General features: G+C 37.2%; 1 protein-coding gene across 1 annotated transcript; it reads right to left on the reverse strand.

Annotated features, from left to right (window-relative positions):
* Positions 1–1,682: 1,682 nt before the first annotated feature.
* LOC121737364 (histone-lysine N-methyltransferase 2D) lies at positions 1,683–5,644 on the reverse strand (the record flags this gene model as incomplete). Its single annotated transcript, XM_042129030.1, has 2 exons — positions 1,683–2,113; positions 2,325–5,644. Coding segments are annotated over 2 exons (3,645 nt in total), but the record flags the coding sequence as incomplete, so codon positions are not given.
* Positions 5,645–27,267: the final 21,623 nt, after the last annotated feature.

The raw sequence follows: 27,267 nt of genomic DNA on the forward strand, positions 1-27,267 counted from the left end.
GTATTGCACTAGTACTATGAAATACGTAGTTTATGTTCTTAATTTAAACTTCGGGTGTTTCCGTATCCTGTTGGCCCACCCTGCCCCGGGGCAGTGCAGATGCCGAAAACGCTATTAGTAAAAAAAGACCATTAAGGTATAGTCTGTCAAGAAAGTGAAGAAATTAAAAAGTGGCAACATCGTAGTGTCATCCCTTTTAAATCAATCTAAGAAAAAGGGGATGACACTACGATGTTGCCACTTTTTAATTTCTTCACTTTCTTGACAGACTATACCATAATGGTCTTTTTTTACTTCTTGACGGACTATAAATATTATTATTATACATTTTATATTACAATATTAATATTTACATAATATTATTCAATTCATTGAGATTAAGTTAATAGTAGTTTTGTACTTTTTAGGGTTCCGTACCCAAAGGGTAAAAACGGGACCTTAATACTACAGTTAGTAATTACCTATTACTTTCAATAATCACGTCGGGGTCACCAATTTGGAGGAAGGTTTACGGAGGTGCAAGTTGGCAGAGGTCACTCCAAATAAAACGTCTGGATAACTTAACATTCAGAGTATATTCGAGTTACATGTATATAATATACTTCGTACAGGGATTTATACGTACAGGAATCACAGCAAATAACAGTTTTATCTTCGATAGTAATTATTAGGTTGCGCCCTGATTGTCAGCGCCGCGAGAGGAAAAACCAGAAGAGCGAGGGAAAGCCGGCTGTCACCAAAGAGAATGTCATATACGGTCGCGGGTTCGAATCCCGCCGACGGAACAAAAAGTTTTCAATGTTCCCGGGTCTGGATGTGTATTAAATATGTGTATGATATAATAAAAACCTTAAATATACGTATAGTATAAAAGTATTAAATATATTTCCGTTGTCTGGTACCTGTAACACAAGTCCTTTAGGTACTTAGCACGGGGCCAGACTGACGTGGTGTGAAGCGTCCATAGATATTATTATTATTATTATTATATACTACGTAACGCTGTCACTTATGACTGTCCGTCTTCTCCTCCTTCTTTCTTTTGTCGTGCATAACACGCCACACCTTCATTATCTGTCTCTCTGTCTGTCTGTCTGTCTGTTTGTCTATCTGTTTCTCTGTCTGTCTGTCTGTCTGTCTGTCTGTCTCCAGGCTCTGTATCTCAAGAACCGCTTAGATAGCTAGACTTCTGAAATTTTCACAGATTGTGTAAGTATATATTCTGTTGCCGCTATAACAACAAAATATACTAAAAATAAAATAAAGTTAATATTTAAGGAGGGCTCCCATACAAGAAACGTGATTTTTTTGGCCTTTTTTGCACGTAATCAATATTGGTTATAAGGCACTTAAAAAATTCACAAAATCCTTTATTATATTTTTACTTTAATAATAATAACATTGAAATAAAGTAAATATTTAAGATGGGCTCCCATACAAAAAACACAATTTTTTGTCAACTTTCGCTCTATACCGGTACGGAAGCGGTTCGTGCGCGAGTCCGACTCGCACTTGACCGATTACATATTTCATTCTGCGTAGTGCATACTCATTCTAAAATCCTAAAACTGTATACTTTGTGCGGCCCTATTGAAATTCATAATAACATTGTTTTATATCTAAAAATATCATAATTTAAAAGGAAGATTAAAAAAACAAAAATTTGAAAATAGTTTTTTATATAACTCGATTATCACTTATAAATTAACAACGACTTGTACACATCACGTTCAATTTAATTTAGTAACACTAACTATACTATTTACAACACCAAACTCCTCGTCTCATTCATTGTCTTCTAAGTGCTCTACCGTGTTTTGTTTTACTGTATCCAGAGGTTATTGAGATTTGGTTGGTGCTCCCATCATCTAAACTTACACCAGATAGGTCTACGAATAATGGCACATGTTCGGATTCGGCAGCTTCCTCGTCGCTTTTGAAATTTTCTGGTGTCCCTTCGCCTTCTATGGCTAGTTTTTCAATGTCTTTGCTCAACGAATTGTTTTCTGCTGCTTCGACGAACGCGTTAGACAGGTCTCCGCTTAGTTTGCTCACGTTTCCGGAGCCAACGTCGTACATGTAGATTTCTCTCTCATCCGCCGATTTGGCATTCCTGAAATTGAAATACGGATAATTTTTTTTTTTTAAAGTAAAAAATAGACTAGAGAGAGAAAACAAGAAGCTGAATTATTTATCATTTAATTTTCAATTAGTATTTTTGGCTGTTTGGCAGTGTAACTAGGTTCGCTATTTTATTACGATTAATATGGGATTTTTATATTCCTTAAAACTTGGTTAAAAAGTAATAATAACTTTAAGCTTACCCAAAAACTAAGAGAACAACAGACTGCTGGTCAGTAGCTGTCTTCTTTTCTGTCTGTAACCATTTTTCAAAGTTATCTTTAGTTGGCTTCTTCAAGACGTTTTGTAGACTATCACCAGCTATAAATTTGATTCCTCTCAAGCCTTCGCTAGCTGCTCTTTCGGCTCTTTGATGGTCAATATTAAGAGCTTCCGTTTCCACTGGCGCTAGAACTACGACTGATGTAATTGTTTTACCCTTTAGAATATCAGGTAGTGGAAATTGATTCCCGCTTACTTTAAGAGGCAAATATCTGTTATATTTTTTATCATTTAAAGCAACAGGATCAACGTGTGTCGCATCTTCCTTGACATAATCACTAGCGAGTTTCTGTCCTTCGGCAGTTTTGGGGTCGAAATGCACTACTTTCATTTCAACCGCCTGTTTTTGAGGTGGACTGACATAGCTAGGTACATTTTCAGAAGCAGCGATTTCTTGATCGTCATCTTCTTCAATACTGTCATCTATTCTGGATTCAATTTTGTCACCGTTGGGCTTGACAACTGTTGGCTGGTTTTCACTGGCGGATATTTGTTGTGCTCCACCAGCACTAAAGAAATTAGCTAGCTGATCTGGTGGTAACGATTCTAGAGGTGTTTCTCCTACTTTGTCATAGTCCAATACACTTATATCAGCGTTGTCTAATATACCAGACGAAAGCAACTGCTGTCGAAGATCGTCTGGGACTTCGTCAGGTAGCTCATAATTAGGTTTCTTCTTTTCTTCTTTCTTTGGTTCAGGTGTAGAGCTTACAGAGTTTGATGTGGACGAAACGTAGTGTTGAGTGGTAGGCCTAATTTCTACAGTTCTTTGAGATGTCTGATAATATTTAGGGCCTTCTGTGCTCGTTACGTAGTTAACAGGCGCTCTATTTCTCTCTTGAACGTATTGCGGGCGTTGTGAAGATGATTGGGATTGCTGTTGACTGTAAATATTGTAATTGTTCTGAGCATCTATCTGTTTTTGTTGCTCATGCTGTTGCTGGGCGTAGACCAATTGAGATTGGAGTCGTTGAATCTCTTCCTGTTGTTTCCGCACATTTTGAGCTAGTTGTTGCTTCAATTGTTCTTGTTCAGCGTCGTATTGTTGTTGCTGAGCATTTTGTACCTGTTGTTGATATTGATTATTTTGGTTGGAAGAAGTTGGCTGTGACTGCTGTAGATAATTCGGTTGAGAAGGCCCATTAACAGTTATATGCTGCTCGTATTTAGAGACGGCTGGTACTAATTCAGCCCCATTTGAAACAAATTGGCCAACGTTTTGCAAGTGCTCGTGATCTTGTATGCTTTGGTGGCTAGGAGGACGTTCTGTCTGACTTTGCGATTGCTGAGGCCTGTCTGAAGCGAAGCTTTGCTGGCGGTAGTGTTGTTGAGGTTGAGATGAAGGTTGCGGATTGAAACTAAAGAAGGGAGTTGATGATGGTTGTGGTAAGAATTGTGTCTGCGGTATGACAGATGGTGAAGGTGATGGAGAAGGTGAAAAGCCGTTAAATGCCACACTCTGGTGTCCTTGGTTAGTTATCTCTACTGATGGTCTAGAAAGAGCTTGGGGACCTTGATGGAAATTAATCTGCTGTTGTGGTTGTGAATGAGGTGGTTGACGTAAGAATGGCTGACGATTGTTGTCAATAAGAGGAGGCGATGGTTTCAGGTTATAGAAAGGTGGTCTATTAGGAGTAACTGGGAACGATGGTTTGTTTTGGTTGGAGTTGAAACTTGTATATTTATATTGTTGAGGCAACTGTTGATTATAAGGAATTAGTTGTTGAGCTGCTCCATGATGATCCTGACCAAATGATGATGAAGGGCTCGGGCTGGGCTTTTGACCAAAATTAAATGATTGAGCTGGTCTGGCTTGGATAGGTGGTTGAGCCGGCTTAGGCGTGTTAATTTGATCAGTCGTTATCGTGTGGTAATTTTCTTGTAAATACTTGGGTTCATCAAAATATGTCGGAGGTTGAGATTGATGCTGTTGTTGGAATAATGGTCTTTGAGGCCCAGAATGGAAACTTTTAGGCGGTCCATTGAAATGTTGTCTTGCGCCGAATGCAGGTGGGCTGGGGCGGGGACTCAAAGGAGTATTTTGGGGGCGAGCAAAATTTTGGAAATTGACAGGACCTGGAAGTGTTGGTACAGAAGTGGGACCATGATTGCTGGGGCTCGGTGATATGTTAGCGAAAGATTGGTGTCCTGGGGGATGTTGGTTAAACAGGCCTTGTCGTGGTGCTTGAGGTGGCAAAGCTCTAAACGGTACAATCGTTGGAGTCTGGCGCGGCAGTTGGGGATCAAAGCTTATATATGATTGCTGGAACTGAGATTGGCCATTAATTCCTGAATGGAACGATTGAGTATTTTGCTGCTGCGGTGACGCTGACCGTTCTAATTGGGCGTACGCTTGAGGTTGATTCGGCAGCGCTATTGCTGGTCTAGGCGCAGTTTCTTCTTTGTCCTCTGAAAACGAGTGTTCCTCTCTTCTATTGCCATAATTCCTTCCTTCATTTCCAAACGTGATTTTTACTTTGCTATCTGAGTGGTAAATTTCTGATTCAGGCTTGATGATTGCTCTCAAGGTTGTTGTTTGTGCTGGAAGATACAGGGGTTCTGGAGTGACAGTAACATAATCCTCGTGATGATGGTCATCTTCGACATTGGACGGAGGTGTTATTGCTGGGACTGGTTTCTCATAAATAACCTTATCTTTAGTGTGAGGGTCTTTGCTATATTTCACATAGAACACTTGTACAGGCTCCTTCTTCTTTTTCAAAATTGGTTGTGGGGGTGGAGCGGGCAAGGACTCGTTGGATTCTTTGATGATGATTTCGATAATCGGTTCCGGTTCCTCGTAATTCAAATAATGGTGAGACGGTTCGTTGCTGTAGAGAGGCGCAGTGGGGAGTCCACCATAAGGAGGCCCATAGCTCTCCAGATCCTGATCGACATTCAGGATTTTGGATTGGGCGTAGATTTCATTTTTGTTTACGACTGGGTTGTCCACGTTATCGTGGTTTCTATCGTACAGCGGGTCCTTCTGCGAGTATTGGACGACTGGTTCCATTTGGACCGCATAAGGGGGAAGTCGACCAGCTCGGGGGGGCACATTGGATATCCTGCGGCTGCTGATCTGGCGGTAGTTGGTGACCCTGGAGTGGGGCAGCACGAGCGAGTACTGGAGGTTCTGTGGGGTTCTGATGTTGTCCAGCTGTCGCTTCGGCTTCGTTTTTGCCGTTGAGTTTTTGGCGGACGCTATACTGAGTACAGCCAACGTTGTGACCTGAAACAATAAAGTTAATAATGAGAATTGAGAAACAAAATTCGGATACAAAACAATTACGTTGATAAATGACACATAATTTGTTTTATCATAAGTATTTCAAGAAGCGATATTTATGTAAACTTTTTATAAGTAAGTAGGTATAGCTTTCATTATGCAAGTAACAAGAGGTCAAAGTTGCAATTATCTTCCTTCTTATTTCAAAATATAGATTTCTTATTGTCTATTGAGTGAAAACCTTATAAGTTAACCTTTGTAAGTATTTAATTTCTACTTGTTTTATTACAGACACAAGAAATATTTCATTACTAGATGATGTTTAGATGGTGTCAAGGCGGCCAAGCTGAAATGGGAGTGGGCGGGTCACGTTAGCCGCATGCATCCCGACCGCTGGGCAAGGGTCTCAACAGAGTGGGCACCCGAAGATGGACACCGCCGCCGAGGCCGGCCTAGAAAAAGGTGGCGTGACGAGCTGGAGGCATACCAGCCAGGCTGGCTATCGGTGGTGCAGGAGCGAGAACAGTGGAAGATCCTGGGGGAGGCTTTTGCCCAGCAGTGGGACACTATAGGTTAACAAAAAAAAAGAAAAGATGATGACTCTATACCCATCTAAATCCGTTCAGCGGCTTGATCTTGAAGAGATAACAAACATAAATTCGTTCGCATTTATAATATTAGTAAGGATAAAGTCAGTTTGTTTGACGAAACAGATGTAAAAGCGACTGCGTAGGCTCCATCAAGTTGTATTTTGCAATGAGGTTAATGACAAAATAATAAAAAGCGATATTTATATACCTACAATTCAGTCCATCTCAGATTTAAGTAGGTGGTGGAAAGCGCGATTCATATACTTTGTGTTTTCTTTCATTTGGAATGACCTCAAAATGATTTGGTATGAAATAAAAGGGTTTTTGATTTCTTTTTTCGTATTTTAAGGTACAATACGTCAAACAGTCTGCAATATTATAATTATATTTAATACTAGCTGTTACCCGCGACTTCGTCCACGTCAACAAAATGTAAAATACATAGGTAAAAAATAAAAAAGTAAAAATATGTCCTCCTCCTTTTTGGAAGTCGGTTAAAAAGTAACCTAAGTTACTCCTTATTACATCAGCTATCTGCCAATAAAAGTACCGTCAAAATCGGTCCAGCCATTTCGGAGATTAACCGGAACAAACAGACAGACATACAGACAGACAAAAATTGTGTTTTTGGTGTAAGTACCGTCTAAATATTCATATGCATGTAGTAAAAAAACGGTTATTTTAATATTACAAACAGACACTCCAATTTTATTTATATGTAAGTATGTAAGTATAGATATGTATAGATGTATAGATTATACGATGCGAGCACTGCGAGCTTCCATACTAATATTTTAAACACGAAAGTGTGTCTGTCTGTCAGTCAGTTTTGATGTGTAGAGATATTTTGAGTGCCAAGAAAGGAAATAAGATACTTTTTATCTCGGAAAATTAAAGGTTCCTACCCGATAAACTTATTTCTGCTCAGTGGTTTTGCGGGCATCAACTAGTACCTATTCTATATTCATCTAGACCTATTCGGTAAATAATCAGACGATAGACCTATTCGGTAAGAGGTATTAAGATTGCTATGCATCTGGATCGCCTAATTCTGAGCAATTTTGCAAGGACGTTGGCAATGCCACACGTTACAAGAGTTCGCCCTGAATGAAAACTCATGCACCATAATACCTAAGTTTTTGATAGAGCCAATTTTATTTTACGATAATGATCAGACGAAACTAAAAACAATATACAGAGTGTAACAAAACTAAGTGATAATACTTTAGGGTGTGTACTGTGTATGGGTCCCATATTATATAGAGTTCGCTGTGAAAGTAGCAGCGCTGAAAGAGCAATTGTTTTTGTGATTTGTATGGACAAGTGCCATGAATTTGCCGTTATGAATTTTCCCATACAAAAGTAAAAAAAAACTATTAAACTTTAAAGGTGTCAAGGGACACCCGGTCTAGCCCCCTTTCGCAACGCGCTATAAGGTACTTTGTTCCAAAAGTTAATCTTTCAGCGCTGCTACTTTTACAATGAACTCTATAAGGGGGCCCATATATAGTATAAAGTATAGTATAAAGTATTTTATCACTTAGTTTTGTTACACCCGGTATAATGTGAAGTAAAACCGGTAGTTTTAGCAGACACCAGTGTGCCGAACACTCGAGTCCAGTTTCGGCGTCTGCGCTTTCACTTTAAACGTACGCTTCGAATATTAATATAAAACGTAATGCTTTACCGATTGCGTACAGTCGGTGACAAATACGATACCACACTCCTTAGACAAAGCATAAAGTTCATATACCTAGCGGAATAGAGCAACAATCTCGAGCTGTCAAACGAAACTGAAATTGGTCTCATCTATGTGTAAAAATATGTGTACGTATACACTTACACAAGCATGATTGAACATGATTTCTATGAGATTAAATTGTCAACGTGCGGCACGTGCCGACTGGACGTCAAAAAAAGAGTGCTGCTGTCATGTATCATACGTCTCTTTTTACCACGCAGTGTTACTGATAGTGACATCTCTCTTGCTCAGGCCTTTGTTTCTCTATTCCGCTAGGTATATTAACTTTATGAGACAAAGTATCTTTCGTTAAAAACGATGACGGAATTTTTTAACAAAATGTATGCGGTTTGACATAAGTCATCGCTACATGACATTTCGCTTGCGAAGACTAATGTCAAATTCCCATACATTTTGATAACGAATTTCATCATCGTTTTTAACGAATGATACTTTGTCTAAGGGGCCAGATCCTTACTAATATTATAAACGCGAATGTATGTATGTCTGTCAGATTGTCTATCTGTTAGTGTCTAAACACACTAGGCCGAAAATACGCGGCCGAAGTTCGGCATGATTACGCTTGCAGTGCGCTATGCATACAATATAACACGCGATGTCGGCATGGTGTGTCATCAGTAATTTAAAATACATAGCAGGCGTAATACCGAACTTCAGCCGCGTATTATCGGCCTAGTATGTTTAGACACCTTCACGCTTATCCGATTTAGATGTTTGGTATGGAGATACTTTGAGACGCGGGAAAGGACATAGGATACTCTTTACCCCGGGAAAATGTACGGTTCCCACGCGATTAACGAATTTTAGTCTAGTCAGATATAATACTCCCCACACCGGTTTCAGTGACGGTGGCCGGTTTCATTGAAACCAGGCCAGGTACGCAGGAGTAATTTTATAGTGCCCAAGTGTGTGCGCAGTACACAAGAGCACTCTCTATTCCTTTTACTCTCATAACCCAGTGGGACGGAAGACCGACACGACTGGCGAGAGATCAGGCGCAGGACCGACTTTTTTACATGCCCATCCGACGCATGGATCATCTTACTTGTCAGACAATCAGGTGATTAGCCTGCATTGTCCTAACCAAACTTGGAAATAACATGTTTCCAACGCGGGATTCGAACCCACGACCTCCGGAGTCGAGAGCGACGCTCTAACCACTAGACCACGGAGTCAGATATAACTCAGATATAACCTGATCCACTTAAGGTTTCTAATATTATGAATCCTCTACAATGTAGACGCAACACCTTTGCGCATAAATTTATCGCGCAAGAACCTCAATTTTTTCAGGGACCAAAAGTATCGCCCTTTCCCAGGACTTCAAGTCCAGCGAAATAGATTTAGCGGTTTGGGCGTACAGACGTAACAGACAGACATAATATATATATATACACACTTTCACATTTATAATATTATTTATATTAGTATGGAGATGTTTAACTCTTTTGTTATAGGCCTAAGAAGTTCGTTAATAGGTATAGTGCGTAAATAGTATGAAATTATATTTGGCCCTTATTAAAAGTCATACTGTTTTCACATCTGCCTAGTCTCTATTTACCCAATTTCAATAATTTCACAAAACTAAGCCAAACTCCTATTAAGTTCACCGTCGGTGGGAATGTGGTATTATGCAAAACGTGTGGGATCTTCATTTGGTTAATGGACAGTTTAGTTTGCGAAATATTAACATTACAAGTGAGTTAGTGTTTTTGGGGCAATTTAAGTGTAACAAGATCAACCAAACAAAAATTTCTGGATGATAATATCAGAGCTGGATCGTGAATTTAAGGGACTGGGCATTTTAACTGTCAGTCTGTCTGTCTGTCGTCTGTTACCTCTTCACGCTCAAACCGCTGAACCGATTTAGCTGAAATTTCCTTTAGAGATACTTTGAGTCCCGGGAAAGGACATAGGATACTTTTTATCCCGGAAAAATGTACGATTCCCGCGCAAGTTGCGGGTGTCATCTAGTTCTAAATAAGATTGCCTGATATAAGAAGGTTTCACTTTTTCGTTTCAGCGCGGCTGTCAATCAAACCTACACAATACTCATAGAACACATTAAATGCTACAGAAGTACTGCTATGGCAAAATAAAACTATGTAATGTTTATTCTATGGAAGCACCTACATACTAACAATACACACTTATTAAAATAATATTGTAACCAATACGATAATTTGTTACACTAATAATATAATAAATCACAATAGAGAAGGCTGATATCTGGTCACCTGAGTGGTAAGTAGCCTAAGGCAGTAGCATACCACGCCTACACAAGTTGGACAATGTTATTTATTATTAAGCTCTTTTCACACGTCCCGATTGGCAAATTGCTGGGTCGGATGTCCGGCAAAAGCTCGCAAAAATTTAGTCCTCAAAAAATAACCTACATAAATTGGTTTAAATTACTTTTGAGTTATTTATTTCTGCTTATTTACATCAAGTCCGCTTAAAAAATACATTTAGGTAATAATAATAACCCCCACACCGGTTTCGGTGACGGTGGCCGGTTGCATTGAAACCAGGCCAGTTACCCAGGAGTAACTTTATAGTGCCCAAGTGTGTGCGCAGTACACAAGAGCACTCTCTATTCCTTTTTCTCTCATAACCACTGGGTTATGGTTATCTCTTGCCAGTACGACTGGCAAGAGATAAGGCGCAGGACCGACTTTTTAAATGCCCATCCGACGCATGGATCATCTTACTTGTCAGACAATCAGGTGATCAGCCTGCATTGTCCTAACCAAACTTGAAAATCACACGTTTCCAACGCGGGAATCAAACCCACGACCTCAGAGTCAAGACTCAAGAGCCACGCTCTTTACCACTGGACCACGGAGGCACAGAATATATATTAGTTGTAAATTTGTACCAAACGGAGGTACGATTTTAATACATACTTTGGTATAATTTTTATAACCTAAAATCTAGACTGCAATAAGATGTTGCTGCATTGCAATTTTAGTGCCATTTATAGTTTATAGTTTGCCATATGCAAGGGCGATATATATATATATATATATATATATATATATATATATATATATATATATATATAGGAGTAGACAGTAAAAGCACATATTAATAAAACATGCCTACTACGTAAGAAGTAGCAACTAGCAAGTAACATAAAATGGTCAATTTCTTTGATGATAAGCTATTAACTTTACAATAAAATTACCTTTTTGGAAGTTTCGTAATATTAGCGAATACGGCGTAACAGTTAAATGTTTCTCACGGTACGAGATTACATCTACAATGGCTGAGAATAATTAGATAAAACTCTTCTCGATTATAGATTTCTCTTTGGAAATTTGGCGTATTGTTATTAGCAGTTCCGTAAAATATTTCCGACGCTCGCTCTATCCTGCCGAAATAAGGAGTACCGTGGGAGAGGCAAAAATGGACCAAAACCGAAGAAATATAATATTTCTCTGGCAATAATTTATGTATAATAATAATAGCTCCCACACCGGTTTCGGTGACGGTGGCCATTTTCATTGAAACTAGGCCAGCTACGCAGGAGTAATTTTATAGTGCCCAAGTGTGTGCGCAGTACACAAGAGCATTCTCTATTCCTTTACTCTCATAACCCAGTGGGACGGAAGACCGACACGACCGGCGAGAGATCAGGCGCAGGACCGACTTTTTACATGCCCATCCGACGCATGGATCATCTTACTTGTCAGACAATCAGGTGATCAGCCTGCATTGTCCTAACCTAACTTGGAAATAACATTTTTCCAACGCGGGTATCGAACCCACGACCTCCGAGTCAAGAGCCGCGCTCTATACCACTAGACCACGGAGGCGTTAATTTATGTATGTACGACCTATAAGTAAGTACCTATTAGTAACGCTAAAATAAAGTGACTGAACTATATGAACTGAAACTAGCGGGCCATGGACCATGGTATCATTTTGATGATAGATATTTTTCATCCCAACTTGAAAAGTTGATGTCACAATTTTGTTATTTTTTCAAAAGTTGAACCGCCAAAATGATGACCATCTGCATGGTCGAAATTCATAATAACCCAGGACTACAAGTGTAAAGAAACTTTAATAACAGCCTAGTGTAAAACTGTGACCTGCCTGTGAACAGGTGTCTGAACAGTGGCTTGAAGCGACAATTTCCTGTAATTTCTCGTCTCCTGCTTCCCACGAAGGGTCGACATAATGGCCAGTTATTATAAATGCAAACAAGCCATGGAAACCCGGTTGAAATGGGACAGGTTTTGATGTCGGTCTTTGATGTCTATGGTAAGTAGAGCCTAAGGCTTTTGACTCCAGGGTGGAGTCCAACGTGATCGTGATCCTATGATAATGACGATAGAAGCATACGTTATTATAATTTATATACATCGATAATCTAGATAATACATACTTACAGATAATCATTATTAAAATACGTGTGGCACTGCGGGTCTGAGGCGGTAAAGCATTGACTTTATATGTAATAACTTATACAATAATTATAATTCGCATACGTCTAGTCTAAGTTATAGAGGATGCACGTTGCGCACCGCCGCGCTGTACCGGTCGGAGTGGTGGATGTAAAATTTTTTCGTTACGGAATTTCTTGATTCTGTCGTCGCTAAAAACACTGCGCCAGAATGCAAAAAAACAAGCATGTCGCTTACAACGACTTATATATTTTAAAGCTGCCAGAATACTGCTCTATTAAAAACAAGATGCAAGTTCCAAAAGTATATTGAAATACGCAACATTCAAATCGTTAGGTCGTTAACACATATTTTATAACCGCAATTCCGTGCTGTGTGAAAAAAAAAACAAAGCGCGGCAAAAGTGTTCCAAAATCAAAACATCATTAACCCCCTTGAGATCGCGAATAAAGTGCATCTATGTCAAATGTCACAAAAGTGTTACAAACAAGTTTTTTCGAGATGTAATCTTTTCCTGGTAACATCTTGTATTTCGTAATCCGAAAGCATAACATACATTTGGCCGCTAATAGTAATTATATCCAAAATGGTCTGAAATGTGTGCGGTTATGGTCTTAATTAATAATTACACGATTATGAATAATGTAGTTATGATAATGCAATTTTATTTGTTTAAATTTTAGTTAGGTACTAGCCGGACTTTTACTGAATAGTTAATTTATGTTAACTTTCGTTACAGTTCATAAGGCCATTCTCTCTATCAATGATATTATAATGGTCTGAAATGTATGCAGTTATGTTCTTAATTAATAATTACACGATTATGAATACTGTAGTTACGATTATGCAATTTTATTAGTGTACACTTTAGTTTATAATATGTTTATAGTCGGATTTTTACAGATAAGCTAATATATGTTAGCTTTGATAAGTGTTCATAAGGCCTATTTCTATCAGTGATATTTAAAGCTCTACTTAGTATAGCTTAGCTGGTCCTACTCTACTGGTTTCGTTATAAAATGAATTTAAATAGATACCACAAAAATAGATAAAGAAGATAGACCGAGCGAAGGGTACCCTTTGTTCGGTCCCTAAATATTTTTTTTCATATCAGGGGGGTTACATCATAAAAAAGATTGACAAGCACACCCCTAGAGCAGTGGTAAATGAAAACTTTTAGGCCCTAGCCTACCCTAGACTGGGCTAGGTATATATACTCTATAATCTCTACAATAGGCTATCTATATGGAAAATATCATAAAATTATTTTACCTTATCAAAATTACTTAGTTCTGTGGCTGGATCGTGAAGAGTACACAATTACACATTGCATTTAGAATGTTAGTATGTATTATTTTCCTTATAGAACAACTCATTTACATCTGTGTCAGCAAAACGAAGATGTCTGCATCCGGTCGCTGTTACGTTATTTTAGTTGCGTAACTAACTAACACACCGGTTTCGGAGTTACGCAGGAGTAATTTTATAGTGCCCAAGTGTGTGCGTAGTACACAAGAGCGTCTTTATTCCTTTTACTCTCATAACCCAGTGGGACGGACGACCGACACGACCGGCGAGAGATCGCGCAGGACCGACTTTTTACATGCCCATCCGAGGCATGGATCATCTTACTTGTCCAGATAATCAGGTGATCAGCCTGCATTGTCCTAACCAAACTTGGAAATAACGGCGGAAATCGAACCCACGACCTCCGAGTCAAGAGCCACGCTCTAAATTACTGGACTACGGAGGCGTTCGTTGCGTAACGTACAAAAATATGAACATAAGTAGATGATTATTATGCAGTATGCGGTTTACCGCAATTGCTCTTAATTTTGCTACAATTTTTATTAGTTAAGTAATGTAATCATTTTTGTTACAGCATAAAAAAGGTTCCATGCTATAACTAAGTTGTATATAAGCGCGTGGAGGCTTAGGGCAGAGATAACGGGTCAAAAACCCGCCGACGCGACGGAACAAACATTTTAAGGTTCCTAGATCATAATATTAAATATGTTTATCAATAATAAAAATCCGCTCTCTGGTATTCGTAACATAAGTTCTTTAGGTACCCGCCTACCAGTCCAGATCGACGTGGTGTAAAGCGTCCATAGATTAAAAAAGAAACAGAGTTAACTTCTGTACGTACTCTCAGAGAAATTGATTCATAGTGGACGGTGGACCTACGTATTTTGGTCGAGTTTTATGAGACCCAGCCGAGAGATCACGACTTACATTAAGTTGACATAGTCCGACCAATTGACGTAGGTCCGTCAACTGCCAATGAATCGATTTCTTCAATAGGTCACTCATTGGTCCCAGCAGAAAATCAGTGCAGCAACTTGCTGCTTATGCTGAGCTGGGGTCCATTTTTGTGAGATCACACAATAAAATGTAAATTAAGTACTGTTCTGTGTCCTGGTTTTCTCGTCCTTTGTAAATGTTGTGTTGTGTGATGTACAAAATAAACTTTTCTTATTCTTATTCTTATTCTTATTCTAGTACATACTCTACATAAAATTATTCCCACACATAACTAAAGCACGTATTATAACAATAGTTATTTGATATTATGCATTCGGTTCAGAAACCATTAATTTTACTTTCAATCTGTCAATCACACCATAATAGACGCTACTTATAGAGCTTTTTGAGAGATAATAATATATATGACGACCGTTATTATTATATAACCACAGTCCACAGGTCATCTTGGTTGCTATAATATATTGAAATCTAAAAGCTGCATCAAAATTTATGCCGCAATTTATTTTTATGCCACGGTCGGGATTAAATTCTGGCTTATCGAAATGGATTTTAAGCTATTGGACGTCCGACGAAAAATATGGCTTAGTAAGAGGATACTTATAGTAATTATTTGCACAACAAATAACTATAATAATATATGTCTGCTTAGGTTTGTCCGGAACATTGGGAAAGGAACATGACAGTTAGACATCGTGAACCTTTAGAGATTTATGTTTAAGTTGACGTTCCGCGCAGCTCTGCCTGCGTAAATAAGGAAACATCACATCGATAAATTTCACATCGTGAAATTTATCGCAAAAAACATTTTTTGTCCTGCCCCGTGATCTTTTCCATATCTGTACCAAATTACATAAAAATCGTTTGAATGGTTTGTGAAATAAGCGAGTCCAAATAATTTTTTCCATTTTTCCTCTGATTCTTCGCTCTTACTGCTCACAGCTTGTGATCTTCCTCGATAAAAAATACAAACATATTTGTCAATTCGAAACAATAATATAGGGAATGACTGTTTCGAATTGAAAAATTGTTACTGCGTTGAAACAAACAAACTCTTGAACGTCATAATTTTACTTTAGATATACGAGTAGAAAGACAGAACAGTAATCCCAACAACTTTCTTCACCTCTGTACAGCACATTCCATCACAACGTTTAATCATAATGTTACATAATGGGAGGAAGATCTCAAACGTGACTAATTGTAATACTGCCGGCCACTTCCTATGACAGATAATGTGGAATCATAATGCTATTTGGAATCATAATAATATGAAATGAAGTTTTATAATGGATGGTGTGAAATAATAATATAATCTATGCAGGGTGTAACAAAACAAAGTAATAATACTTGAGGGTGTGTACTGTGTACCCTTATTACTTAGGTATATAATAACTCTATACAGAGAACTCCATAAACACCCTAAAGTATTATGACTTAGTTTTGGTACACCTTGTATAGAGTTCACTGTAAAAGTAGCACTAAAAGAGCAATTTCATTTGTGATTTGTATGGGCAAGCGTATTTAATAAAGTTACTCTTTCAGCGCTGTTACTTTCGCAATGATTCCGATATTATATGGGACAAAATATACACACCCTAAAGTATTATTATTTATCACTTTGCTTTGCAGGTAAGTCCGTGGCCTTGTAGGGTATGACTGAGAGTTTGAGAGTGTACCTACATAACAATATTTTAATGATTATTAATATTACTAGATGTTGCCTTCAATTTTGTTGCACGGTGCACCGAAATTCTAAAAGAACTATTCTAGGAAAACTAGCTTACCTATCTAAATCATTTTAGGGGTTAAGAGTGAAAGACGGACAGAAAATTTAAGTTCCAACATACTTCTAAGCTCAAGACAACAAAAGGCACCTGTAGATATGTTATTGATAGAGAATATAGCGACATACTTGAACGATCACCTGTCAAGTAACAATAGAAAATGCTTATCAGAACTACCAGCAGTTTGACATAGCACAATAGATGCACATGAGGCTTTTGATTGTGTCATGACACGTGTATGTTGTTATACTACGCGCGTACAGTTCGACAAGGCTTAATATGAATGTGGCGAGAAAAGGAACTAAGCGCTTCTATCATAAAAAAGACGTCATTTTTGACATGTGTTTGACAGTTCTCCTTTACCAGCAGCGCTCCCGTCAATGTCACCCACGTTCATTTAAAGCCTTGTCGAGCTGTATAGGCATTAGGCTCCGAGGAATGAGGCTAGATCAGGGGTTCCCAAACTTATTTTGTCTACTGTCCACTTTGAGAAAAAATTGTTTTAGCGCCCGCCATTGTTCCAATTTAAAATGCGTCCAGATGAAATGAACTTACAAATCACTCCCAAAGCCTCTAAACAACGCCCCTATTTTTTTCTGAGTCCCAGACCGCCCCCCTACTAGATTAGATTATTTAAATACATGTTTTTTAACGTTATCCTGCGTAGATGGCCTGGTTTATTTGAAGCTTGAGCCCGTCACCAGAACTACCCTGGGAGGCATTATTACCTTATCTACCACAAAAGACGCACATACAACAATCACCTGCATTAAACACACAAAAGGTGACAGCAATTAGTTAGATGAAAACGATAAGCACAATACAACTTCCGCAAATCATTGTTGTGTCTTCACGCTGATATTCACTTTTTATTCATTTATATACGTTTATCGCGGAGTGATTAATTTCCGTAAAGGTTTCACGCAGATAGATCTTAAGGAGTGAGCACTCTGAGACGGGCCGTGCCGGGGCTGTAATTTGTATGGAAGCGGAAATCCGCTGCGCCCCATCACAGTGTGTGATACGTGCATCCGCTTCCATACAAATTGTATGGAGGCGGATTTTTGCGATGAGCCCCGGCACGCTGAGCCCCGGCACGGCATGTCTCAGTGTGCTCACTCCTTAAATCTTTAAGTTAATTGAGTCAAATAGATAATAGCTGGTAGAGAATGCCATTTGGCATTAAGTCCACCTAGGCTTGATTGTGGAAAAAGTATGAATAAATAAAAAATATGCAAGAACATGAATATTAAATATAAACATTCGAAAGTTTTAAAGGATTTTCAGTACGCTCATTTACACTACAGTACAGGGTAACTTTGAATTGCGGTTCAACTTTGGACTGTACCGAAGGTACCCTTTATCTATTATTTACGTTAAAAACAAAACGTAATATCTAAAAATTGAACCTCTGAAAAATAGAATAAAATACAATCACTAATCCTTTCTCTTACTTAATTTTAATTTCCTAAGCCTTGAATACATAGTAATGTATTCAAGGCTTAGGAAGTTCATGTGCCTTAAACTAGCAAGGGTACGCTTAAATTGTTGAATCGGTTTATAATAAAATATAGAAGAGTGGATTCCCGGGAAAGCATAAATTAGGTTTAAGTAAAAAAAAAAACAACTTCGGCCCAAGTTGTGGGCAACGGACCAGAAACATTAAAAAGTTTCAGAAAAAGTAAAACCAACAGAGTATATCCCAAAACGAAAAAAGGGAAACCAGTTTTTACCGGCTTGAAAAAAAGGTGGTTCTCGCGCGCACACTTTCACTGTGTTTGTCCGCGACGCAAGGTTACCGCGGGTTCAAGTTTGTGTTGCGAGATGTAATTATGTATGTATGTTTGTGTAATATTACCGCATACAGCGGGCGATTTATCAATTTTAGGTTATTCTATGATGAAATAGCATTGAATCATTACAGTAATAAATAATAATAACTAGTTATGGTGAATATATTTTGCGTTATAAATAAGAATGAAATGGGTTATTGAAAATATTAAACAAAAGTGTTTTTTTACAGCACCGAATGTGACAAAAGTATAGTATGTTTTATTAGAAGTTTCCGACAACGAATTTTTTTTTCTTTAGATATAAATTCTCTCTAATTCAGAAACTAATCTGTAATCATGCCAAGTGTTCTTAAAATCAGTTCAGTAAGAATTTACTTATAAGATAATTGTATGGTCATAGTTCGTACCTTGTTTTATTTGAACAATCTCGCAAATTACCGTAAAACGAGCTTTCGTTCACCTGATTACCGTGTAACGCGTTGTAATGTAAATTAGTGCTACCTGTCACCCGCGAAGCGTGCACGCTTGCTGAATGCCAAAACTACAGAGAAAGCTGACAAAACAGGCTAGAAACACATTTCGTCCTTGTATAGTACAAGTATGTTTAGAAAACAAATGAAATCCATATTGTATACTTATAGGGAGAAAAGTTAGTTTGTTTGCGCTAAATAGGCTTCAAAACGGTTCGGCTGATTTTGATGAAAATTTGCACAGATAATATAGATGAGAGAAGATGACATTGGCGGTCAGGGGATTATGTTGTTTTTATAACATTGGTCATTTTATGACAATAATATTATATGTAACTTTTTATTACATTGAGACTGTATCGAAAGTTAATTGCATTTGTATTATTATAACATTATTTAGCGGAATCATCGGCGAGAGTTCGATCAGCCGTTTCCATGTTAGTTGGTAAATTAAGAGTTAATGGTTAAGCGCGTTCCGAGTTCCGACTGCCTAAATTAGAAATATCACGACGAAAGAGCTAGTGAATGATAAATGGTTATTAACTTTAATTTAAGGAACAGTTTGACAGAAAATACGTAGAGCCTATACCAAAAAGCGTATTCAATAAAGATAAGTTGTTTAAATGTCTCTGAGGGCAGCCGGAAGAATTGAGGTTTAGGTATCGTTGGTAAATGGCAACACATGGTAAAACAGGTAAATTTTCATAAGGGTAATTTTCCTAACTATAATTTCTAATTGTGTTTATGTTTTCTGTGTACGTCATCTGTTTTTGTCTCACAGTCGTGCGGTATGGGATAGGTGATATTTGAGGCACGTTTCTTGTATCAGCATTAGAAAGTAGACCCTCAGCATGTGTTTCTAATACGTATCGTGTTTGTTTGTCACATTCATATGTTTTTCCTATAGTGTAAGTTTTGTAGACTGTAGAGACTTAAAACATAACCCTCTTTTGTAGAGAATCACTTAAAATAAATGAAGCCGGTGTTTTATTTGGCTTTTGATTATCGTACCTTTCAAACAATTCATATTACAAAAATCTTAAATATAATTTTTGAAGAGCAGAAAGTGGTTGTTAAAGATCACTTATTTATAATATTATTATCTTTATTCTAAAGCTGAAATTAATTCATGGAGTCCCAAGCGGCCACATCCGACCGCGATAACAATAGATAAGCTATTGTGTATTTTTTTTTTGCCATGGGTAATTTAAAACTCGTGTTACATCGTTCTCTCTTTCTAGTGTGCCCCTGCTATTTTATTTCACTTCTGCCGGCACTCCCGGAGTGCAACTAGTTGTTTTATTCTTAGTTTTCGTTTCATTTTAGAATAAGTACTTCTAGAAAAAGAAGGATTAAGATCTACAGTGAGTGTTATCGTCACACAAAGATGTATTTTACTCTATACAAAGTCTAACTATTATTCGCTTATCCGCTTATCTCCTGACTTTCTATGGCCAACGACTTGTAAACCACTAACTATGTAACTGTCGGCTTTTATCTCTAACCGCAGCTAAACACTGATTAGCTATGATCATTGATTTAACCGACTGTTAGAGAATGGTTAAAATAATAGTTTTTGTAAGAAAGTATTTGAATGGAATATTTATTTTTAAACCGTTTTAAAACAGAGTAAAACTTTTGCCATTTCTGTCTTAGAATTACATGTACACGCACGTTTATTTACTAATATTATAAAGTTAAAGAGTTTGTTTCATTTAAAGTGCTAATCTCACAAACTTTTCGACCTTTTTTTTTTTGTAATTTGTCACAGATATAGAGAAGACTACGAGGAAGGACATACATATATCCATCCACCTTTTTTGCAGGAAACTGTAGGAAATAGTAAGTGTATTTACTATTTAGCAAGAAATATCCATACTTCTATGATTATAGATGCGAAAGTGAGTCTGTCTGTCTGTTACCTTTTCACGCCCAAACCGTTAAACCGATTATGCTAAAATTTGGTATAGAGTTGATTTGAGTCCCGGGAAAGGACATAGGATACTATTTATCCCGGAAAATTTACGGCTCCCGCGGGATATACGAGTTTTGGCGCAACAGAGCTGCGAGCGTCTGTTATACTGTTTATATATCTTAAATTGTAGCAATGACATAATCCTGCCCTTGTATATTACCTTCATCCCCAAACAAAACTGGTTATTGTGTAACACCTTTCTTAACCAGTTATACACATTCAATTTTAAGTAACTAGTTAAGTAAGTTCAATTAAGCCTTCAAAAATAATAATATTATGTCTCAATTAATGAGGAAACAACCTTTATTTTGTTGTTTTGCAAGTTGAGGAATATTAATAACTAGATGACGCCTGCAACTCCGTTGTGTCAAAATTAGTTTTTCGTGTGGATACCGTACATTTTTCCGGGATAAAAAGTATCCTATGTCTTTGCCCGGGACTCAAAGTATCTCCATACCAAATTTCAGCAACACCGCTTCAGTGGTTTAGGCGTGAAGAGGTAACAGACAGACAAACACTTTCCCATTTATAATATTAAATGTACCTATAATAAATATTATTATTGTGGTTTTTATTATCACTTCAGGGCCCAGATATTTGAAACGCTTGGAGAAAATGTTGTTTTTAGTATTTATATTAATTAACGACCGCACTCAGAGGCAATTAATGATTACTTAACCATAATTTAATGAGAATTTTAACATAAACTTCATTAATTTTCTATCAATATCTTCATCAAATTATAGCTAAAGAATATCAGCTCTCTAGTCTCAGTACGACTGTTAAATGTTATTAATTTTACCACTTTATTTAAGAGGCTTATTCATGAGGACCCCACCTTCGGAAACACTTATCCTGACTAAACACGACTATCCCGTTATCGTCAGACTTATCTCGGGACTTATCTCGCGACTTATCTTGAGACTTATCTTGGGATGTCTATTAATATTTCAAACAGGAAAGATCTTATTGTTGACATTAAAATCTCTTGGGAACTACTGAAGTTAGTATAAAACTTAGTACAAATAAAGAGTGGATTTTGATTAAAAATATTATTAGGGGTCAATTCTCATGGAATATGTTTTATTAACAGGATATATTTGATTGTTTTGCACTGAAATCTCTTCGAAATGGGGATTGTCCATTTTTTTTAAATTTTGCTCATTACAAAAACATTTCGAGGAATAAGGTCAGTGATCGTTTTTCTGTATATAAACGAAAAAAATACCCATTAGTTACTTATATTTTTGAATAAATACGTTTAACCTTTGTTTGAGCTTCAATGGCGTTAAATTAGCAATAACTTCGACCAACATTACGTTTCGAACTTTTGGTAAGCTTCTCGTATCAGCTTTCACATAATGAGCACTTGCATTTGACGAACCAGCCATTATAAATAAGATTGAAAGGAAATTTAAAACATATGCAGAGGTTAATTGGCGGCCGATGATGACGTCAGAGCGAAACTTTAAAAATTTATTGAGAAAAAAACTAGCTAATGAATTTCAAAATTATTTAATTTATATTCTTAAAATACTGTATTTTTACGAAAAAAAATATAAAAAGTACATGTGATTTTTTTTGGACAATGCCCATTACTAGAGCGATTTTGATACAATGTGGTAAAGACACAAAGAACATTTCGAGGATGGATGTCGGCTACTTTTGACTGCAAAATATACGGTTCCATTAGCATATGCGATATTCCTTAGCGCCTACGAAATAGCAGCATCCGTTTAGCCAACGTAATAAGACTTTTGAGGTACTATCAGAGAAGTTGATTCCTAGGCAGTTGGTGGACCTAAAGGTACGCTTATACGGGCAACTAAAATTGCTCAATTCCAGTAAATTCTCGTCAACTATGACGTCACGACTTTATTAAGCAATTTTCGGCAACAAGCAGCAATAATGTGCAGTACAATTGCCTGGAATTTCCAAGCCCATCGGATATACGTCAGTTCGTATCTGCGACATTGAGCGATATGAAATATCTGGAGCAATTAGAAGCAATATCGCCGAAATAATTGCCGCATTTTATTGAAATTGTACCATATTGCTCCAATAATTACTCCAGATCGGTCCATTCGTATCGCCGAGCAATTATTGCTGCAATTATTGCTCGTGTAAGCGCATCTTAAGTAATTTGGTCGCGTTAAGTCAAACCCATCCGGCCGATCGCAGCTAACATTGAATTGACTTAAGCCGACCACAAGACGTAGGTCCGTCTACTGTCTAGGGAGGACTAATGAAGATTCAATTTTCTCTATACCATCGAGGAAATTGAATCCTACCATTAGTCCTGATTAAACATTTATATCCTATTAAGATATCTTATCATCGAACTTATCTCGGGATTTATCTTGGGATGTGTCTATATATATCCGGCAGCGCGGCGTGCTCCACTCTCGCTCCAAAAGCGCGGCTGGTCTGACGACTGGTCCGACGACGTGAAAGCGATGCGAAGAGAAAATACTTTAAATACCGAACTACAGAATCGAGCCCTTTCTGTGGGATTTTGATGAAATATAAACCCTTAGATGGATTATTTGTACCCAAATTCAGCAATATGAATGTAACATTACTACTGTTTTGTTTTCGATTCAATATTTTTTTTATGAAATAAGGGGCAAACGGGGCACCTGATGGAAAGCAACCTCCGTCGCCCATGGACACTCGCAGCATCAGAAGAGCTGCAGGTGCGTTGCCGGGCTTTTAAGAGGGAATAGGGTAATAGGGGAGGGTAGGGAAGGGAATAGGGTAGGGGATTGGGCCTCCGGTAAACTCACTCACTAGGCGAAACACAGCGCAAGCGCTGTTTCACGCCGGTTTTCTGTGAGAATTCCCAGATAGTATGCCTCGTACGTCAACTTAAATTCACGGAGTTTTATATCATAAAATGAACTTTTCTATCAAAATTTTAAATTAACTAACAACACTATCATTAGATCACCCATTATCTTTTTATAACCCAAAAACCACCCCCAAACATAATTAAAATAAAAAAAGAATCATCAACATTGGTCTATAATAAAAACGATCACAAAAAAGTCAGGCCGCAGCGGTAAAAAGATATTTATTTAGTAGCATAATCATAAATTACTATTTAAATACTGGAGTGGACTTTTTTAACCAGTACAATTAAGCCTTTCGAATCGGAAGCACGCAATCATAACTCATATCATTAGAGATAACTTTAGATTATATTTTAGTGTTATAATTTAGGTTACTTAAAACAGTCACAATATGTTAGATGAGATATATAATATATGAAACACTCAAAATACTCATTGGGACCGGCAGAAATATGCAGTGTCACGAGAGCGCGTAAAACGTGCTGCACGAATTTCATTTGAAGAATACTACAAAGTTCCGCTACTGTATATAAACTTGTATTGTGGCTTAACAGTGTATTATAATGGAGCATATAATACGCGTATTATTGTACTGTAATAGATCAAAAGTGTGTTATGTAAAAGTACGGCGTGGGAAATACGTTTATTGATAATGGTACAGTGAGAACGATGGCCAGTGTCGACATTGGAGGAAAATATTGTGTACAAAATCAGTGAAATATGTTCTGCGGGGCTAAAATGGTCGCTTTGAAGAATCATGATATGAATAATAATATGATTAATTTCTGTATTTTTGTTCTGATTTGACATTTGTCAGTTTGACAGTTTTGACAATTCATTTGCTGAATTGATTGAGAGGAATTGCTAAATGTGACCATTTTAGCCCCGCGGTAACTGTTCCAATTCAATTTGATCTAAGCGTCAATATATTTTAAACATGCCTAAAATATGCCATCCTATTTTTTTCTGTGTAGTAAAGGGTCATTTAAATTGTATTAATTGCACAGTTTGGTCAATAATTGTTATTAAATTTGACAGAATTATAATCATACAATTATTTCTTTAATGACAATGAATTCAATTGAGATCCATCATGATAGAATTATTAATAATAGGCTATTAGCACAATGGACAGAACGAACCAGTAGGACGACTGGAAATTAAAAATTTATACGTTTGACGTAGTATATATATCGTGCCTGCATGCTCCTTGACAATGCGTTGTTCAGCCGTTCTTAGCAAGCTTAAAGGCGTGAGTCGTGACAGACGTGCGAGTAAGTACGAGGATTTATGGCTCGACGATCTTAATCGCCTGTGTGTCAGCAAAGAGCCGCGAGCCGCGAGCCTGGGGCATGGTAATCCAGTGTGAGCGATTCTCGTGTGTCACCGACGCGAGCCGAGTAAGTTCGCGAACTTAAAACCCGCGTGCTTTAAGTTCGTACGCCTATCAGGCCTTTTACCTGCTAAGATCTAGTAAAAAGTAAAACTTTAAAGATCCACTTGCGTAGATCGGGATTAAAATATTTAACCCTGGGCTAAATATTACGTTATCTCTTAATGTTCTCGTATTTATAAATGGTTATGTTATATACCTTATAAGTTATAATCTTACTAATATTATAGACAAATAATAATCAAAGTAATTGCTTTTCTACATAATCGTAGAAAAGTAATTAAGTAATAAAAGATTCATAGGTCAAAATCGCTGGTCAAATTACTTTATCGAATACCGTAAAATACTATAAAATCGATTCGGTCCATATCCGATTAAACATTCGATTGAAGCCTAATTAGTGATGTAATATCGATTTTATCTTCCATGTTATGTTATATAATTTCCCTTTGAATATTATAGTTTATGATACTATAATATTGGATTATAAATTGAACGTTTTATGACATTGTTTTGCATAATAAATTGGACTTTTACCCATCATGACATCAAATAGTTTCAGCAGAAACATAAAATTAATATCAAGGCAGGTTTTTAAGTCAATTGTTGTTTTCTGGTGCTGCGAAAATCACTGACACTGTAACGTGTGCGTGTTGTGTGTGTGTGTGTGTGTGTGTGTGTGTGTGTGTGTGTGTGTGTGTGTGTGTGTGTGTGTGTGTGTGTGTGTGTGTGTGTGTGTGCGTGTTGTGTGTGTAATGATAAAAGCATAATTTCAAAGGGATACAAAGTTTATCGCTTGCGTATTAATATATAGACCCTATGAATCAAGCAGAATATATTATGTCAATTGAATTCATAGTGGTCGAGCGATTACACTTGTCAAATATTGCACAACGCGCGACGAAAGTATTTGCGGAGGTCGTTAGCGGGAAAAGTAAAAGTTCACCATCGAGATATATTCACACTGCGATATGCCGCCTGTACACGTGACCCATGACGGGTACAGGCTGCCAACAGAAGTACTAACATGTGTTTTGCTTGTGACATCAAAAATGCACCTACATAAATGCACTTCAGGGATAATGATGCAGGGATCTAGTCGACGTGCAAAACATCATCCTTATTTTTAAGCGACTTCCAAAAATAAGGAGGTTATATGTTCGTCTTATTGAATTCTGTTAGTTCAACGCAAATATGGGACATATTTCTTCAAAACTGATACATTTAGATGTTACCGTTATAATAGTCTTTCTTAGATCACAATAATAAGATATCTTGTAAATTCTAAATACATAAAAAATTAAAATCAAATTAAAAATGTGTCAGGTTGATATATTTTAAAAATAACATTGCAGTGATAGCAGCAATCATGGTCCATATTGCCTAAACTTTTTAAGCTTTTAAGGGTCGAATAAAAATAACGTGACCTCTAGACATAATTATTATCAACTAGCTGTCGCCCTCGTCTTCGTCCGCGTGGACTTTAGTTTGTAGTTGTTCCCGTACATCGATTGAATACTTTACAATATACTAAAAGTTTATTGTGCGGGCACTGTACATTTTCCGGGACAAAAGTATCCTATGTCCTTTACCGGGACTCAAAGTATCTCTTTACCAAATTTCAGCAAAATCGGTCCAGCTGTTTACGCGTGATGTCGTGACCAATATGGATTCATTTTTATTTATATAGATAGATAGATTTTGTTTCACTTTTATGTAGCAACTCGTGAGTCTCGTTTCTCTACCTCTCTACTTGCTCTCCTAAATGGGAATCGAACCTAAGTCCCATCCCATAGCTCACATAAAAACAACAATTTTACTGAATACAGTAATTCAATGCCATAATAGACCTTGTCTTGGCATTTAAAAGGCCATTACATCGTGAGTTTATCACATAATTATATAATTTAATTATGTACACAAGATAATTAATGTTTTTTACTGCCGTTATATAATCGTAAACAATTAATGTAGGTTAGTTTTGGCGGAAAAAGTTTTTTGTACATTATGGGTAAAATAGTTTTTATAAAAAATATTTAAAGTTGAAGTTAATAATATTTTATAATACAAAACAAACCTTCATTTATATAAGATGTAGACAAAAGTTGTAAGTTTTTTGTTACTTTTTGGCTCAAAAACTACTGAACGGATTCTGTACGTAGGTCAACGCGAATTACAGTTTTCGTGGGCTAAAATCTAGTAAGTATTAATACACCATCAATTCTAGTTTTACAAAATAGGTGTCATTAATAAAACCATATTAGTCAGGGAGCCCTGAACAATTTTTTTTTATTTCTATCAAGCTAATTTTTGTGAGTAGCTTCATTTTGATAAGACAA

The sequence above is a fragment of the Aricia agestis genome, chromosome 20 (assembly GCF_905147365.1).
Source record: "Aricia agestis chromosome 20, ilAriAges1.1, whole genome shotgun sequence".
NCBI lineage: Eukaryota > Metazoa > Arthropoda > Insecta > Lepidoptera > Lycaenidae > Aricia > Aricia agestis.